Source organism: Canis lupus, chromosome 1 (assembly GCF_048164855.1).
Source record: "Canis lupus baileyi chromosome 1, mCanLup2.hap1, whole genome shotgun sequence".
In the NCBI taxonomy this organism is placed as follows: Eukaryota; Metazoa; Chordata; class Mammalia; order Carnivora; family Canidae; genus Canis; species Canis lupus.
The window spans coordinates 95,922,995-95,940,720 of NC_132838.1; the positions used below are offsets into that span (position 1 = coordinate 95,922,995).

General features: G+C 39.8%; 1 protein-coding gene and 1 long non-coding RNA gene across 14 annotated transcripts in view; one reads left to right on the forward strand and one right to left on the reverse strand.

The window, feature by feature from the left end:
* Positions 1 to 2,304: 2,304 nt before the first annotated feature.
* LOC140641315 (uncharacterized) overlaps positions 2,305 to 17,726 on the forward strand; it is an 84,075-nt gene continuing 68,653 nt past the window's right edge. For all 3 annotated transcript variants that reach the window (XR_012037860.1, XR_012037861.1, XR_012037858.1), the window contains exon 1: positions 2,305 to 2,506. This is a non-coding gene — a long non-coding RNA (uncharacterized lncRNA). The remainder of the gene's footprint in view (positions 2,507 to 17,726) is intronic.
* The window catches only part of LOC140641274 (serine/threonine-protein kinase MRCK alpha-like), a 66,452-nt gene continuing 54,654 nt past the window's right edge, over positions 5,929 to 17,726 (reverse strand). For 8 of the 11 annotated variants that reach the window (XM_072840856.1, XM_072840848.1, XM_072840883.1 and 5 more), the window contains 4 exons: positions 14,771 to 15,367; positions 9,524 to 9,621; positions 7,997 to 8,081; positions 5,929 to 6,552 (listed from right to left, as the gene is read on the reverse strand). In XM_072840856.1, the coding sequence (XP_072696957.1) occupies positions 6,422 to 6,552; positions 7,997 to 8,081; positions 9,524 to 9,621; positions 14,771 to 15,367 (911 nt within the window). In that variant the 3' untranslated portion in view covers positions 5,929 to 6,421. The remainder of the gene's footprint in view (positions 6,553 to 7,996; positions 8,082 to 9,523; positions 9,622 to 14,770; positions 15,368 to 17,726) is intronic. The other 3 variants (XM_072840908.1, XM_072840865.1, XM_072840917.1) reach the window with 3 other exon arrangements.

Consider the following 17,726-nt stretch of genomic DNA (forward strand, 5'->3'; position numbering starts at 1 on the left):
TCTCACATTCCCTTATTTGTTCATCTATTGACAGACACTTAGGTTGTTTCCATGTCTTGACTATTAAAAATAATGATGCAGGGATGCCTGGATGGTTCAGCAAATGAGCGTCTGCCTTCAGCCCTGGGATCAAGTCCCACATCGAGCTCTGCACAGGGAGCCTGCCAATCTCTCTGTATCTCTCATGAATCAATAAATAAAAATCTTAAAAAATAATAATAATGATGCAACAAACATAGGGGTGCAGATACCTTTTCTAGTTAGTGCTTTTGCTTTTGCTTTCTTCACGTAAATATCCAGAAGTGAAATTGCTGGATCATACAGTAGTTCTATTTTTTTGTATTTTGAGGAACCTCCATAGTGGCTTTTTCACATGTCCTATAATGGAATATAGTGGCTGCATCAGTTTGCACTCCCTCCAACTCCCTTTTTGCATTCACTCCACATCCTTGCCAACGTTTATTATTTCATGTCTTTTTGATTCAACCCAGTCTGACAGGTATGAGGTGACATCTCATTGTGGTTCTGACTGCATTTCTCTGACGATGAGTGATGCTGAGCATTTTTTCATCTACCTGGTGGCCATCTGTGTGTCTTCTCTGGAGAAATGTCTCCAGAGAAATGTCTCTAGATCTTCTGTTCACTGTTTAATAGAAATTGCTGGTGGTTTTTGCTCTTGAGTTGTAGGAGTTCTTGTTACAGTCTGAGATGGCTTCTCCATGTGGCAACACCCCCAGCAAGTGGCCAGCTCTGGTCAGGAGGATCAAGAATTCAAATCGAGAACCCTGTCCCTGTGCTTCCACCTCTGCTTTGAGGCTCTGGTGAAAAGTCACAAGCTGAGGAGGCTCTGAAGCTTGAACTCCTTCACCCAAAAACTTGTGATGCTCAGTAGATCCCATCACCTCTCTGCACCTGTTTTATGTTATTTTAAAAAAGGAGCACCTGGGTGGCTCAGTGGTTAAGCATCTGCCTTTGGCTCAGGGCGTGATCCCGGGAACCTAGGACTGAGTCCCACATCTGGCTCCCCACAGGGAGTCTGCTTCTCCCTCTGCCTGCGTCTCTGCCTCTGTGTGTCTCTCATGAATAAATAAATCTTCAAAAACAAAAAGATATGATTACATCAAATAAGAGTGCTTTGTCTTCTAAATACATAAGTTTAGGCAGCCTGGGTGGCTCAGTGGTTTAGTGCCGCCTTCCCCCAGGGCCTGATCCTGGAGTCCCAAGATCAAGTGCTCCCTGCATGGAGCCTGCTGCTCCCTCTGCCTGTGTCTCTGCCTCTCTCTCTCTCTCTCTCTCTCTCTCTCATAAATGAATGAATGAATGAATGAATGAATAAATAAATCTTTAAAAAATAAACACATACGTACATACATACATAAGCTTACACTTAACGAATGCTTGCCATGTGGCATCTGGCTCATCTTTCACAGGTACCATCTTGCCACACTGAATATCAGCACACTGAGTATCAGCAACATCTCCCCTTGCCCTTCCTTCCTCGGGGGCAGCTAGAGTTTGCCCTGGGCCCGCTGGCTCCCCGCAGCCTTCCCTGCAGACCCACTGCCCCCGCTTTCCTGGCCCTGCAGGGACCTGACCCCGGGCTGGATGGACACAGGCTCCGTCCCTACCCCACCTGGCTGACCCCAGGCCAGGCCCAGATAGCCCGCAGCTTCTATCTCCCAGCGCCCTCCATTCCCCCCATACCCTCCATCATTCCCCTGTATCCTCCATCACCACGCCCTGCATGGCACACCAACCTTCACCCCCATCCCCACCTGCCCTCCGTTCCCCGCTTACCCTCCGTGCCCCCTCCAACCCCACACGCCCTCCATGGCCCCCATACCCCCTCCATGGCCCGCCATCCTCACCCCCAACCCCACGCACCCTCCATGGCCCCCATACCGCCTCCATGGCCCGCCATCCTCACCCCCATCCCCACGCGCCCTCAGTTCCCCCCATACCTCCCCGTGCCCCCCTCCATGCCCACGCGCCCTCCATGGCCCCCATACCCCCTCCATGGCCCGCCATCCTCACCCCCATCCCCACACGCCCTCCGTTCCCCCCATACCTCCCCGTGCCCCCCTCCATGCCCACGCACCCTCCATGGCCCCCATACCGCCTCCATGGCCCGCCATCCTCACCCCCATCCCCACGCGCCCTCCCTTCCCCCTACACCCCCTGCGCCCCCCTCCACGCCCACGCGTTCTGCGTCCCCACCACAAAAATGGGCTTCCGGGGGCGGGGCTGCGCCTGCGCACAAACCACCACCACCACGGGGCAGCTCCCAGGGTGCTGTGCGGCGGACTCCCGCGAGGCCCTGCGCGGCCGCCTGGACCCCGCGGAGGGGACACGTGGGGTCGCTGTGTGTTGCCGCAGGTTCCCGCGGGGTTGTGGGCGGTGGGCTCGGCCCTGCCCCCGCTGCAGCCCGCCCAGCCCCGGCCGCTCCCCTGGACACTGCCGCTCGCTGTGGGTGCGGGACCGGCGCCTTCCAAACCCTGCAGAGCAGGTAGGTTAGGGATTGCTGTGATGGGGGTGACGGCGGCGGGGAGGTGCGTCCAGCACGGCGAGCTCTGTGAGGGGGCGGCGGGCGGGGACATTCGGAGGGACAGTGTGCGAGGGGGCCGGGTTGCCTGGATGGAGAGTAACTGTGCGAGGGGGCCGGGTTACCTGGATGGAGAGTAACTGCGGGGGCGGAGTGGGGGCAGGTTACCTGGATGGAGAGTAACTGCAGGGTGGAGGGGGGGCAGGTTACCTGGATGGAGAGTAACTCTGTCTGACGGGGTCCAGCTTATCCGATGGAGAGTAACTATGCGAAGGGGGATTGGATGGAAAGTAAATGCAGCATGGCTAGTAAAGGTGCGAGCGGAACCGCGGAGATCTCAACACTGCAGGTGGTTAGCTTTGCTCTCTGGGAGGGCGGGTCTTAGGCACTCAAGCCCTGTGGTCCTGCTAAGGTTTCTGAGCACTTTAGGGGACAGGTTTCAGGTCGTCACTTAAGTTAATCCCCTTCTGAAGCAGCGTTTCAGAGCCCGTTTGTTGAAACCTCTTCCTGGCATTCGTGTCCATCACATAGTGGTGATTCCTTTTCAGACCTTCCGTGGTGGTCCTGTACCCCAAGTTGCTTCAACTAGTACTTCAGCATCACCTGAAAACCTCAGTTGCTTGAGGACACACGTCCCTCCTGAGCACCAGGCCACCTGCTTCCTGAATGTGCCCCCTCGCAAGCTCTCCCGTGATCTCAGACCCAGCACCTTCCACCGCATGGTTGATCCCCTGTCCTGTGTTCCTGACCTCACAGGATGATAACGTTCACCCACATGTCAGGCCCGAAACGCTAGTGGTCATGCTTCAAGTCATCATCCTCATGTCCGGAAAGTTCTTAAGTCATTTATCTTTAAAGCCCTCTACATTTCTTAACCTGAATTACTGCAACTGCCCCCATTGCTCTGCAGTCCGTCTGTATTACCACCCGGGCAGTCTTTTCAAACTGGAGTGTTATTAATGTTCATTTCTCTGTTAATAATTCAATGTTTTCTGTCCAAACCAAACAATGTTTTCTGAAATCCAAACCTTATGGAATATACTTAGGGCCCTGGTCTATTTGACCTCTTGTCCTCCATTTTTCCTGGGATTGGACTCTCACCAATACTGCACACTTCATTCCAACCACACAAAATTACTTGAGTTTTCAGTACTAGCCATAGTGCTTCATGCATCACCATCAGTATTTCTCAACCTCCACAGTACTTACATCTTGGGCCAAATGGTTCTTTGTTGTAGCCGACTGACCTGTGCATTGGAGAATGTTAAGGAGCATACTCGACCTCTGCCCACTAGATGCCAGTAGCCGACCCACCCCACCTGGTTTTGACAAAACAAAAAAGCAAAACCTTCAGCTTTTACCAAATGTTCCCTGAAAAATAGTCTACACTTGCAATCAACTGATATATGCATTTACAAATGCTTTCAGTTTTGCCTATGTTCAATAGATGTCTGATAGACAATCCCAATTTGAGAATAGGTGAAGGAATGACAATAAAAATAAAACAAATTCACAAAGTGGGTCATTTTGCAAATAACTGATCTTATCTCTTCAAAAATCAATGTTACTTACCAGATAGAACAAATCATTAAAAATTTAAAGTGAAGACTGCCAAAAATGGTAAATATGTGGATAAATATTAAATTACCTTTTTCTAAAATAAATTCTTGGTAGCTTGCTATTTAAGCAAAAGTAATACCTAAGTATGATGATATAATAAAAAAATACAGCATATATAGAAACAAAATGTATTACAATAGCACAGAAGGTTGGAGAGGGAGATGAGATAGGTTATTAGAGGTTTTTACAACATAAGTGAATTGGTATCATTTCAGGGTAGATAGTGGTAAGTTAAAGATGCAGACTTGTGATACTGTGATTTATAATAAGAAATTTATATTTCTCTGTCCCATTTCTGGCACAGAGCTTCTAAAACCCTTGGAATTTCCTAAGTGATGAGAGTGATCAAGGTGTCTTTTGTTATGTTAAATCAGGTGACTTTAGAAAGCACCTGATTTAGGTGCTTTAGGGAACTCAGCCACCTGCTTAAAATGTAATTAGAAGGTTAGAATTTACAGATCCACTCTCAGTCTCTGGGAGGGAGAAGGGCTGGAGGTTAAATTCATTACCAATGACCAATCAGTATAATCAATGATGTCAATGTCAGGAAGCCTCCATAGAGACCCAGAAAGACAAGGTTGAGAGAACTTCAGGGTTGGTGAATACATACAGGTTCAGGGAGATGGTGGATTTGAAGACAGCCTGCAAACTCTGTGCCCTTTTCATATAACTTGTCCAGTTTCTCTCATTTGGCTGTTCCTGAGTTCCTTTTATAATAAACCAGTAATAAGTAAAATGTTTCTCTGAGTTCTCTGAGCCACTCTAACAAGTTAATTGAACCCAAGGAGGGAGTTGTTGGAGCCTCTGATGTATATCCTATACATGAGAAGCACAGGTGACAACCTGGGCTTGAGACTCATGTCTAAAGTGGAGGGGAGTAAGCAGCCTTGTGGGACAGAGCTCTTAACCAGTGGGATCTGACACTATGTCTGGGTAGATAATGTGAAAATTGAGTTTAATTGTAGGATGCCCAGCTGGTGTCAGAGAATTTTTTGGTGGTGTTGGAAAACTCATGCATCTTAATTGGTATCAGAATTATAATCTAAATTGTAGAGCAACCACCAAAAAAAAAAAAAAAAAGTACAAATAATAATTAGAGAAAAATTGGATAGTAAAATATACAATTCAAAAGAATACGGGAACACAGAAGAAAGAAAAAGAAGATAGGACAAATAGGATGACATATCAAAAACCAAACATGTCAGTATATTTTTATTAAAGTGTTCTAAATACTCCCAATTAAAGCATAAACATTATGAAACTTAATGAAAAGGAAGACCTAGCCATAAGTTATATGTAAGAAATACATTTTAAATCTAAAGACACATATAGGTTGAGTGAAAGTTGGAAAAAAAGATATACAGTACAGATTCTAAAATAAGATGACATGATAAAGTGGCTAAATGAATATTGGACGAAGGAGACTCCTTGATAAGGAATGCTTCTAAAGAGAAAGATGAAATTTTTATAATGATGAGATCAGTTATCTTATCTAACATAACCTAACTGCATGAGAATCCAAAAAAATGCTTCAAAAGTATATGAAGCCAGAATTGTTGGCTGTTAAATGAAAAAACAAAGAAATCCACAATTATGATTGAAGATTTTCAAAGATTTATTTCAAAAAGACTTGAAAATTTGAAGCTTGAAAAACTACAAAGTTTTTGGTAGAAATATTGCCTTAAACAGCTACAGACATCAAAGAAGCTCTGCCATGTTATGTATTTTTTAATATGATTATGGCTCTTTTAAAAGAATTTGCACCACTTTAGGAATGTTTTTGTCATCCAAAGAAGGTCAACTTTTTTTTTTTTTTTTTTGCCTCTTCAGTTACAGAAATTATTGCCAAATAATGGCTTATTACCAAAGGTTATCCTAAAGTCAAAGCAAAACACATCCAGAGTCAGAGAGTAATCAATCTGTATGCATACACAGTACTGTTTATTTGTTCACAAAATGATTTGGGGGCATATGTTACAATGTGTATCCACATTTGTTCTATATTTATGTTATATGGAGGCTTACATACCGAATTTCAGTTATTCTGCACTCATGGAAAAACAAATTGACGTTACACTTCCATTTATATTTAACTACATAAAGGTTTCCTTTGAAGTTTCACAGAGAAATAAACATAACACTGATGTGAACAGAGATTTCTGCCCAAGTTTCAGAAATTTATTTATTTTTCTTCCAAATAACATCAAATAACATGTGGTTCTGGAGTCGTCCTTCTGGCCCACATGTGAAGGATGGTGATCACAGCCCTATGGGCAGCCTCTCCTTCCCTCTGGGAACTCTGAAGGAATATCGTCGCTTGCTGTGGAGGTGTCGGACCATTTGCTTCTGATGACTATCTGATGTTTCGGGAAATACCAGCTCATCTCCATCTACACATATTTTTAAATATAAAACATTAGCGTCCTTTAAACTGTTAAAATGCCTCTCCATCCATTAATTTCACATTACTCTCACAAGGAACTGCACAAATATACTGCTCTTATTTTTAAAAGTTAAAACTGGATGCTTATGGCATCCGTTACCAAGAATATGAAGGGAGCACTCATGAACAGAATATAACTTTCAATTTAAACAATACTTGAAAAATAAATATGCACTAACGTATATCTATAAACCAAAACCACTTCTTTAAGAAGAGAGCAGTTGCATTGGTGTTCTTCCACTTTGATTGGCCCTCATGTGTCTGTGCTGTATTCCTCCTACCAGAATTTTGTGGTATAAGGGCATTAGAATATTCTGTTGTGCTGCAGGATAAAATGTAAAGGGTGACTCTTTCTATAGATAAAAACAATTACTGTAACAAAACTAGTATTTCTGAGGCCCACAATAGGAGGAAGAGGTACAAAGATGGAGTAAAGTGGCTCCCCTCCCCACCAATTCCCTTCTACAGAATGGAAGAATCAGCCTCTACTCTCTGCCTCTTCTGATCTTGGGGAAGGATGCAATCTTCTTTAGACCCCTAGAAGTCCAGAGCCCACTCTATTTTAGTTCTTAATGTCAAGCAGTAAATAAGAACTGTCACCCTGAAACCTTAAAAACTGTCTTAGACTTCAAAAAGAAAATAAGCTTGTAACAAGTTAAATTGAGTCTCCCTCAAAATGTACTGATGTCCTAACCTTCAGTACCTGTGAATGTGAACTTATTTGGAAATAGGATATTTGCAAATGGTCAAGTTAAGTTGAAGTCATTGTGGTGACCAACCTGGAGCAGGTTGTCTCTCTCGGCCTTCAAAGGGAGCAAACCCTTCTGACACCCTGATCTTGAACTTGTAGCCTCCAGGACTGAGCCAGTACATTTCTGTGGTGTAAGCCCCCTGGTCAGTGGTACTTTGTCATGGCAGCCCTAGCAAACTAATAGTTAGCTACACTATGTGTGCATTAAGGGAGAAAAAAAGAAATGAATCCATGTGGCTTTTTTCATACCACAAATCTCCTAGAATCTGAAAATATAGATGGAGACAATTGAAGTAGGACTAGGGACCTGCATCTTCTTAGCAGCACATGCACTGCAGCTTGGTGCACTCAGCTTGTAAGAAAGTGGGTGAAGTCTTCACAGTGGACATTGTAAATAGTGATTATGTTGTTTACAGGTGCTTATGTCCAACCATGCCTAGATAGGTCCTGCTGGAAAATAAGTGGTGTGCCAGAAATGAATGTTTTATCTCCATGGATATGCAATGATGGAGAATCACTCTTTGCCACTAGGGCATTGGATCAATGTCAGATCTCTGCTCACTTGCTCTGTGACCTTGGGAAGTCAGGTAGAGATATGGTCTCTTAGAAGTAGTTCTACTAAGAAGAAGTTGTTTCTTACATGTCATCTTATTTGTGAAATATATTAATCTAATTGTCTCCGAAAGTAAAATATTTAGGGATCCTTCACTATTCAGGGGTCGAACCTAAAATAATAAAAAGCAAGATTACTATCTCAACAAATACTTTTCAAAATTAAGTTGTAGGTATGTATTTTAAAGTTATAAATATCTTTTTTTAAAAAAAAATAAAATAAAATACCAATCAAAGGGGTTGGATGTTGTTATAAAGTCATGGATAAAATTTCAGAAACATTAATATCATAGGTTAAAGAAATCTGAAAGTTGACAACAAATAGAAATACATTTAATTTTTTTTTAAGATTTATTTATTCATGATAGTCACAGAGAGAGAGAGAGAGAGAGAGTCAGAGACAGGCAGAGGGAGAAGCAGGCTCCATATAGGGAGCCTGACGTGGGATTCGATCCAGGGTCTCCAGGATCACGCCCTGGGCCAAAGGCAGGCGCCAAACTGCTGCGCCACCCAGGGATCCCTACATTTAATTTTTAACGTAACTTTTTAAAAGTTATTAGTGACTTTTTAAAGGCTATCACATCATAAAAGGTTATCTTCAGAAGATTCATCTGCCTCAAATTCACTTTACCAAACAGTTAAGATGAGTGATTCACATTTGGAATGCTAGAAATTTTTCACATATTATGTACTTGGACAGTCCTTGCAAAAGCTTTTCCCACAGATGATATTGTTTAAAGTAAGGCAAAATCGGGAACCCTGGGTGGCGTAGCGGTTTAGCGCCTGCCTTTGGCCCAGGGTGCGATCCTGGAGACCCGGGATCGAATCCCACGTCAGGCTCCCGGTGCATGGAGCCTGCTTCTCCCTCTGCCTATGTCTCTGCCTCTCTCTCTTTCTGTGTGTGACTATCATAAATAAAAATTTTTTAAAAATTATTTTTAAAAAAGTAAGGCAAAATCCCACATGATTGTGACTACTTTCTTCATCTTATTCCTATATAAACTTTTTTTGATAACATAGCTCATGCTTTGTATAATTATCCCAAAATTTAATTTTTCTTAAATCTTCAGTAATCTTTCCTTACAGAATGGCAATCTTTTACATTTTTATTTGTGTTTATTTGTGTAGTAGAGATAATTTTTTATTGTAAATTTGTAAAATCCTAATTGAGAATCTGAAACACAGCTTTGGTTATATATTTTTCTTTTTTTTTTTCTTAGCATATAGAATTTTCCTTCTTAAGATGCAAAATTATACTAAGTGAAAATTAGTAACAAATAAAAGTAACAACTGAATGTGGGATATAGTATCTACAGTGTATGATATAAATAAATACATAATAAATACTATTTATATCATGACAATCTACTTCATATAATGCAAGTATGTATCACAAAATAGCTTTTATACTAGTAATAAAATTAACCAATTTGGGTTTCTGTGTGGATTTTCTACTTTCAGTTCAGCTTCCAAATTAGTAAATACACAAATGAATATTCCTGTTTCCATTTTTAGTCAGTAATTCATAAGTCACATGATCTCAATGTCAAATCACCTTCTTGAGGGGGACAGTCTGGATCCATTCCATGGAGTTCACATCAAAGATGTCCACTGCATTTTCACTGTACACGGAGAGATATGGGGCATTGTAACCTGGGAGATGGGGAGGAGGTGACAGCGAGTGTGGGCTTCAGGATTCATTTTTAAACTGAATTTTTTTATTAAAATAAATATAAATTCACATGCAATTTTAAGAAATAATACAGAAAGATCTCTTGCACACTGTGCCTAGTACCACCCAATGCAAGATTTTGCAAAACTAGGATCCTTGACATTGACCAAATCAATCAACCCATCCTAGGCAGATATCACCAGTTTACGTGTGTGTGTGTGTGTGTGTGTGTGTGTGCATGTGTTGGTCTAAACAATGTTATCACCTGTGTAGATTCTTATATCCACCACCACAATCAAGATAATATTTATACCACCGCAGGGATCTCTCAGGGTTTTTATAATCCCACCTACATCCCCCTCTTTCCCTAACTCATGGGAATCAATAATCTGTCCTCCATTTCTAAAATTTCATCATTTCAAAATTGTGGTATGAATGTAATTACACAGCATTCATGATGAATTGTATTTGCTAAGTCCTAATACATTAAAAAAAAACTCCAGAAAAAAAAACTTCAGATTGAAAACCTGAATCTCATTATAATCTAATTATAGAATATTAATTATAATTAATGTCCATTAATAGTCCATTTGCTGTCTCAAATATTTTAATATGGTTAAAATAAATAAAAACAAATGAGGTACATGGGTTACATTTTAGAGTTTGACACAAACAGTGAAAATCTGACAAAAAGCTTTCTAACATTTTCATCTAAGAGCAGTTTTATTGAGTAATTGTATAACATTCCAAAACCTGCAGCTCCTAAACTAATTCAGCTCACAGCAAGAATATAGTGTAAGATTAGAAAAGTATGTGTGGAGAGTGAAGTTAATGAACAAAGCAGTGAAAACTTGGAGCCACTAACATTTTTGGAACTTTCTACATTACCACTAATAATTTATGACTACGAACTTCTCACCTCTCAACATGAATATCTCTCCATTAAAACAGCAGCAAGGCTCTCGTGGTGCCATCCTTCTTTTCTTATAGTCAAGCTCTTAAGAGTGCCCTCTATCTATCTTCCCCGACTTCTCAGCCCTACTCACACCTTCATCCAAGCAGTCTGACTTGTGCCCTAGTTCCTCCATTAAAACAGCAAGTCATCAACCACCAATTATTGCTGAAGCCAATTGACATGTTTCAATCTGTCTTGCTTGACTGCTCAGTGATACTTGCCTCCCAGAATTCTTTTTTGTGGGCTTCTTGCCCCTGACCATCACTCTAACATTTGCATTTCTTGGTTCTCTGACCTGTGCTGCCTCCCTGTGTCCAGGGAATCAGGCTGACAACATAAGAAACTTGTAATTTATTTTAGCATTGCCACAACTAGATGAACAGACATCATGTGGCCCAATGTGCTTCAGTGTGGCATACACAACACTATTAATGAAGTATTCTTACTAAAAAGTTAGAGTTCACTTTCAGTTACAGGAAATTTAGGATATAAAAGAAGAAAAAAACACACAATGAGGAAACATTCAGATTGTGGAACATCCTACAGGACAAGGAATCAGTGACATGGAAGAGTACTCAAGATGAGACGCTATTTAAGGTCTAACAATAACATGCAATGTGTGCACCTTCTTCAGATTTTGACTGCAAGAAATACATTATCAAAAGAGACATCTTTTTGATAATCAAGGAATATTTGATTATGGACTATGTATTTGATGTCAATGAGAATCACTGATAACTTCTTCAAGGGTAATGATAGCAATGTGGTTTTATGAAAAAATGTCCAGAGTTTTAGAGATGTAATGTAAAATGTATAGAAGTGGAATGATAACTTCTGGGATTTTATTTGAAGTGTTTCAACAACACAACAAAAAAATAAGTTAAATGGTCACAACCTTTGTCCCCTGTCCATCTGAGTCCACCTTTCCTTGTATTTTATTAGTAAATATCAGTGGTATCCACTCATTTGCAAATTTTGACATCCAAGAATCATTACTAATTGTTCTGTCCCTTAGCTTCAACTTCCAATCAAGTGTAAAGTTTTGTCAGTTAGATCTCTTCAATATCCCTCAAATTCTCTCCTCTCCACCCTAACTGCCTCTACCTTAATCCACAATTTCTACAGTGACCTCCAAGTTGGTCTCTGGGCCTCCAGCCTCACTTTGCATCATCTTTAATCTAACCATTGGAACCTGGGGATTTTTCTGAAATGCAAATCTAACCATGTGCCTGCAAAACACCTGTGCTATGGCTCATGAGACTTCCTCCAGCCCCATCTCTTGAACTGTCATCTTGAACCCCATGCCTGAAACAGTGAACTTATTATAGTTGCTCACAAAGTGCAGTGTGGATGGCCTGTTCCAGTTATGACAGAGCAGATGATATTGAACATACCCTGCCACCATCAATAATAATAAAACTGGAAAAAAATGTATATGAAAAAACTTTTTAGGTATTAGTATACAGCACAGGACTGCCATTCCTAAAAAAGGGGAAAGACATAAGGGAGATCCTATATTCCCCTAGCTTTCTGCTAGGGAAAATCTCCAAACTGTTATGCAGAAAAAATGGAGCCCAAGAAGAGAGTAGAAGTTTTGCTGGGCAGAGGAAACAGATTCTAATGTGTCTGGAATTTGCAAGGTAGAGTACACAGAGGAGAGAGCCAAGACAAAGGTTGTCCCAGACATCTACATACCAGTTCCCTCAAAGTCCCTGGCCAAATCCAAAGCAGCTCATGAACAGAGCAAAATTCCATGAGACCTGCTCAGAGCATTGAGGGATGAACAAAAATATCATAGGTAGTACAGTGCTGGAAAGACATTAGATTTCTGACCTAGACAGAGTGGGTGGAGAAACATTGGTAAAAAACCTGGGCATTTATTTGAGGCCCCAGAAAGGCCATTCTTTAGGAGTAAGGACTAAAAGCAAAACCAAAATAGACCCATTCTAACAAAGTCTAAAGCCAAGTATCAGCAAAACCAAGGTGGCTAGTTCGTCAGATTAATTGCCTATCAGAACAAAACATACAGTACTCTCTAGAGAAATACATAATACAGTCTAAAGTCCTTATGTCATAACATTCATAACATTCAGCAAAGGATAAAAAAATAATAAGATATAAAAAAGGAAAATATCATCCTTGACCAGGGGGGGAGTGGAATTTAATAGAAACAGACCCACGGATGAGCCATATGTTGGAATAGTTATAAGTAATTATTGTAAGTAGTTCAGGACTTTGTAAAAAATATTAATATATTAGAAGATAGGACAATATCACTAAGTGGAAATTTCAAAAAACTTTAGATTATAAACACAAAATACAATATCTGAAATGCTTAATTCCTGGATAAGCCAGGGGGAAAAGATCAGTGAAATTGAAGATGTAACCAATAGAAATTATTCAAACTGAAGCAGAAAAAAGGATTAAAAAAAAAAAACCTCAATGACCTATGAAACAAAATCAGGAGGTCTGGAGGGGCCTGGGTGGCTCAGTCAGTTAAGCATCTGGCTTTAGCTCAGGTCATGATCTCAGGGTTCTGGGATCCAGCCCAGTCAGGCTCTCTGCTCAGTGAGGAGTCTGCTTCTCCCTCTGCTCTCCCCTCCTCCGCCACTCCATCCACTCATGCGTGGGCACACTCTCTTGAATAAACAAATATATTTTAAACATGAGGTCTGATAAATGTGTAATTTGATCCCCAGAAAAAATAGGTTAGTTTATAGCAGCAATGGCCACGATAGCCAAACTGTGGAAGGAGCCTCGGTGTCCAACGAAAGATGAATGGATAAAGAAGATGTGGTTTATGTATACAATGGAGTATTACTCAGCTATTAGAAATGACAAATACCCACCATTTGCTTCAACGTGGATGGAACTGGAGGGTATTATGCTGAGTGAAGTAAGTCAGTCGGAGAAGGACAAACGTTATATGTTCTCATTCATTTGGGGAATATAAATAATAGTGAAAGGGAATATAAGGGAAGGGAGAAGAAATGTGTGGGAAATATCAGAAAGGGAGACAGAACATAAAGACTGCTAACTCTGGGAAACGAACTAGGGGTGGTAGAAGGGGAGGAGGGCGGGGGGTGGGAGTGAATGGGTGACGGGCACTGGGGGTTATTCTGTATGTTAGTAAATTGAACACCAATAAAAAATAAATTAAAAAAAAAAGAAAAAATAGGTTAGAAAAATTTGTGAAAATAAAATGCCTAAAAATTTTCCAAACTTAATGAAGGATATCAATCTTCAGATCCCAAAAAGTTCTGAACATCCCAAGCAGAATATATACAAAAAAACAAATAAAGCTGCATGTAAGCACATCAAATTACTGAAAACTAAAGATAATGAGAAAAAATTTTAAAGCAGCTAAATAGAAAAAAACAAAGGGAACAACAATGAAAATTATTGATTTCTCATCAGAAATAATGGAAGTCAGAAAAGAGTGGAATGTGTTTTAAAGTATTGAAAGACAAAAATACTTCTCTTTCTTTAGCTGGCCTTCCCTGACTCACTGTTTTAGATTAAGCATACCTTCTTTGGGCCCCTGTAGAATTCTCTGTTCTCCTATCACAGCACTTGTTTAATTATGGGTCTCATCTCATGATTATAATCTCCACACAGACACAGACTAGTCTATCTTATGTTTAATATTATGCTCTTAACCCTTGCCAGAGTTAAGTTGTTCATATTAAGTGCCCAATACTATTCTCCAAGTAGATTTTAAAAAGGCTGTATTTAATTTATAAAATGATGGCCTGCTTCAATAAAATGTGAAATGAGCTAAAACTATTTAAGAACATAACATGTATACTTTACATAAACTAAACCTAAAAGCCAAAAAATACTTTGGTAACTATTTCTTACGGTTTAGGAACATGCATGTGATTTTCAATGACCCTGAAGATAATCTATTTAGGAGCTTACAAGAAGCAATTTGAATTAAGGATATATTCAGGGTAAATTTTCCTGTGAATATAGTAAAAAGGTTAACTTATCACATGTATGACTTAGCTATAACTTCATTATTCTATTTAAAAAGAGAAAAATCAGGAAGTTATCTTCAGTGATGTTTTCAAAAATCAAATCTGTCATTAACAATAGAGGAAATAGAAATAAAATTTTTAAAAAGGGAAGAGAGATACAGAAAGACAAGGGAACAAATTGTAAGATAGCCTTACGGCAATAAGTTGGCGTTGCTGGCCACATCAGTTCAGTTGGCCTAGATCGGAGGCCCCTGCTGTCCGTGTAAATTCCGATGCTCTTAAAACATAACAGGTACTCAATACTGGAGATCTCAATTGCACAGAGAGCATCCACTGGTTGATGCACGATAAATGACAGTGTAGGGTCATGTGAGTGGAGCATCCTGTATGGACTTCCTTCTCTCCTCAAGGGGTATCTCAGGAATCCTGACTGGAATCCTACACAAAGCTGTTCACTGAAGATGGCCATCCACTGGACATTGGCTGGGATTTGGAGCTCTTTAAATTTTCTGTGAGAAATTTTCTTGCTCTGAAACAGCTCATAACAAAAGACTTGGCTTTTCCTGGCCACACAAAGGCATGTGTGAGCCCCTTGGCACACTGTTCCAGAAGTCATTGTGTGACACCCTTTTGTTTCTGCCAGCTTGTGAATGTCAGTCTTCCGTCCATCCAAAGCCAACATGGGGAACAGTTGCACATGATGACTTCGCCCAGAGATCACTGCAACCATCTGGCCATGGGGAATAAGCTCAATCTGATAAATCTTCTTCATGTCACCAACCTGAATAATTTCTACACAAATAAACATAATTTTATGTCATTTTCAAATTTAGAATAATCTCTTTATCTTGAATGTACTCTTCAATTTTACAGAAAAGCAGTTGAAAAAGGCAAAGATGATCTCATAAGTCTTCTCAATGTTATTAATATGAATAAATTTTTTACAAATAAAATGGCAAGTCACCTTCACATTATCAATGTCTTATTTTAAAAAATTTTAATGAGGTATAATTGAAGTATACCATTATATTAATTTCAGGAGTATAACAGAATGATTCAATATTTGTATATACTGCAAAATGATCACAATAAGCCTAATTAACATCCAGCATCATATGCATTTAACAAAGTTTTTGTTCATATGAGAATTTCTAAAATCTACTCTCTCAGCGACTTTCAAATATACAATATAGTATTATTAACTATAGTCACCATGTTGTACATCATACATCCAAGACTTATTTATTTTATAACTGGAAGTTTGTACCTTTTAACCCCATTTATCCATTTTTCCCCCCACCCACCTCTAGCAACCACTAATCTGTTCTCTGTTATCTATGAGCCCATTTTGTGTGTGTGTGTGTGTGTGTGTGTGTGTGTGTTTCCAGGTAATTGTTTGGTTTTTTGTTTGTTTAGATTCCACATAAAAGAACCATCATATGATATTTGTCTTATTTTACTTAGCATAATACCCTCAAGGTCCATCCATGTTGTCAGAGATAGAAAGATGTTCTTTTTATGGCAGGATAATATTCCATTGTATAGAATACCACGTTTTTTATCTATCCATCAATTGATGGACACTAAGGTTGTTTCATATCATGGTTATTAAAAATAACTCTTCAGTGAGTGAGCAAAGGGATGCAGATATCTTTTCCAGTTAGTGTTTTTGTTTTCTTTGGATAAATCACCAGAACTAGAATTGGTAGGTCATTTAGTAATTCTATTTTTTTTTTTAAGAACTTCCATACTGTTTTCCACAATGGCTGAACCAAATTACATCCCCACCAGTAGTATATGAGTTCCCTTTTTTCCACATCCTTGCCAGTACTTGTTATTCCTTATCTTTCTGATAATTGCCGTTCTAACAGTTAAGAATAATATTGTAGTTTTGATTTTCATTTTCCTGATGATTAAGATGTTAAGTGCCTCTTCATTGTCCCTGTTGGCCATCTATATGTCTTTCTTGGGGAAAAAAATGTCTATACAAATCCTTTCTTTTGACTATTTTTAAATCAGTTTGGAGATTTTTTTGTTATTGAGTTATATGATTTCTTTATATATTTTAGATATATACCCTTTCAGATACGATTTTGCAGATATATTCTCATATTCAGTACATTGCCTTTCTCATTTTCTTGAAAATGAAGCCATTTGAAAAATGGTTTCCTTTACTGTAAGAATGTTTTCTTATTTTTAAATTCTCTCCTATTTATTACTCCAGTGAGTCTAAGTCAGGTTCTAAGAAAATCAAAGACATAATCTCAGGGTAGATCTGGGAGGGATAGAAAAGGATAGGAAGGGAAAAGAGACCAAAAATCATATAAGTTAAAAATAAAAGTAATTATTCCAGAAATAACAATTATCTTAATAATAAAATTAACATAATACCATAATAAATATTTATTTCTTTATTTAACTTATTAAGTAAATTAGCATAATAAACTTAAGCCCTGAGATTCTAGGCAGCAGGCCAAACACCATTCAATGTCCAACAAATGGAAACATACTACTTTTTTATAAGAGTAAAAAATGTTGGGATCCCTGGGTGGCTCAGCGGTTGAGTGTCTGCCTTTGGCTCAGGGCGTGATCCTGGGGTCCTGGGATTGAGTCCCACGTTGGGCTCCCTGCATGGAGCCTGCTTTTCTCTCTGCCTCTCTCTCCGTGTCTCTCATGAATGAATAAATAAAATCTTTTAAAAAAAAGAGTAAAAATGTCCTTTTTTCTGGCACTAATCCTTTATTATACAATAAGTGTAATGAATGGCTACTGTATGCTAGGCACTGTTTAAGTGCATGGCGTGTGGTGTCAAACAACAAGAGACCAGCTCCTGCTCTCATGCTGGACACCTGGTGGACTTTTCATGGGCCTCCCCAGTGGCACTGAGTCACCCACACAGCACAGGAGGCCTTCAATGCAGAACACAGCTAGTCACCTTCAAATGCAGGTTCTCCTTAAGCTCAGCCATGGTTCAGGTGCCAGACATTCAAGAGGACAATGGTATTGAATGGCTCTGATTTCATCTAGTCCCCCATTTCTCCCTCAAGCAACTGTGAGCACCCAGACAAAAACAAAGAATTCTGCTATTCTCTAGGAACTATTCATTTATATGTTGTTAATCATTGTGGGGCCGATGTTATGGGGGGAGGGG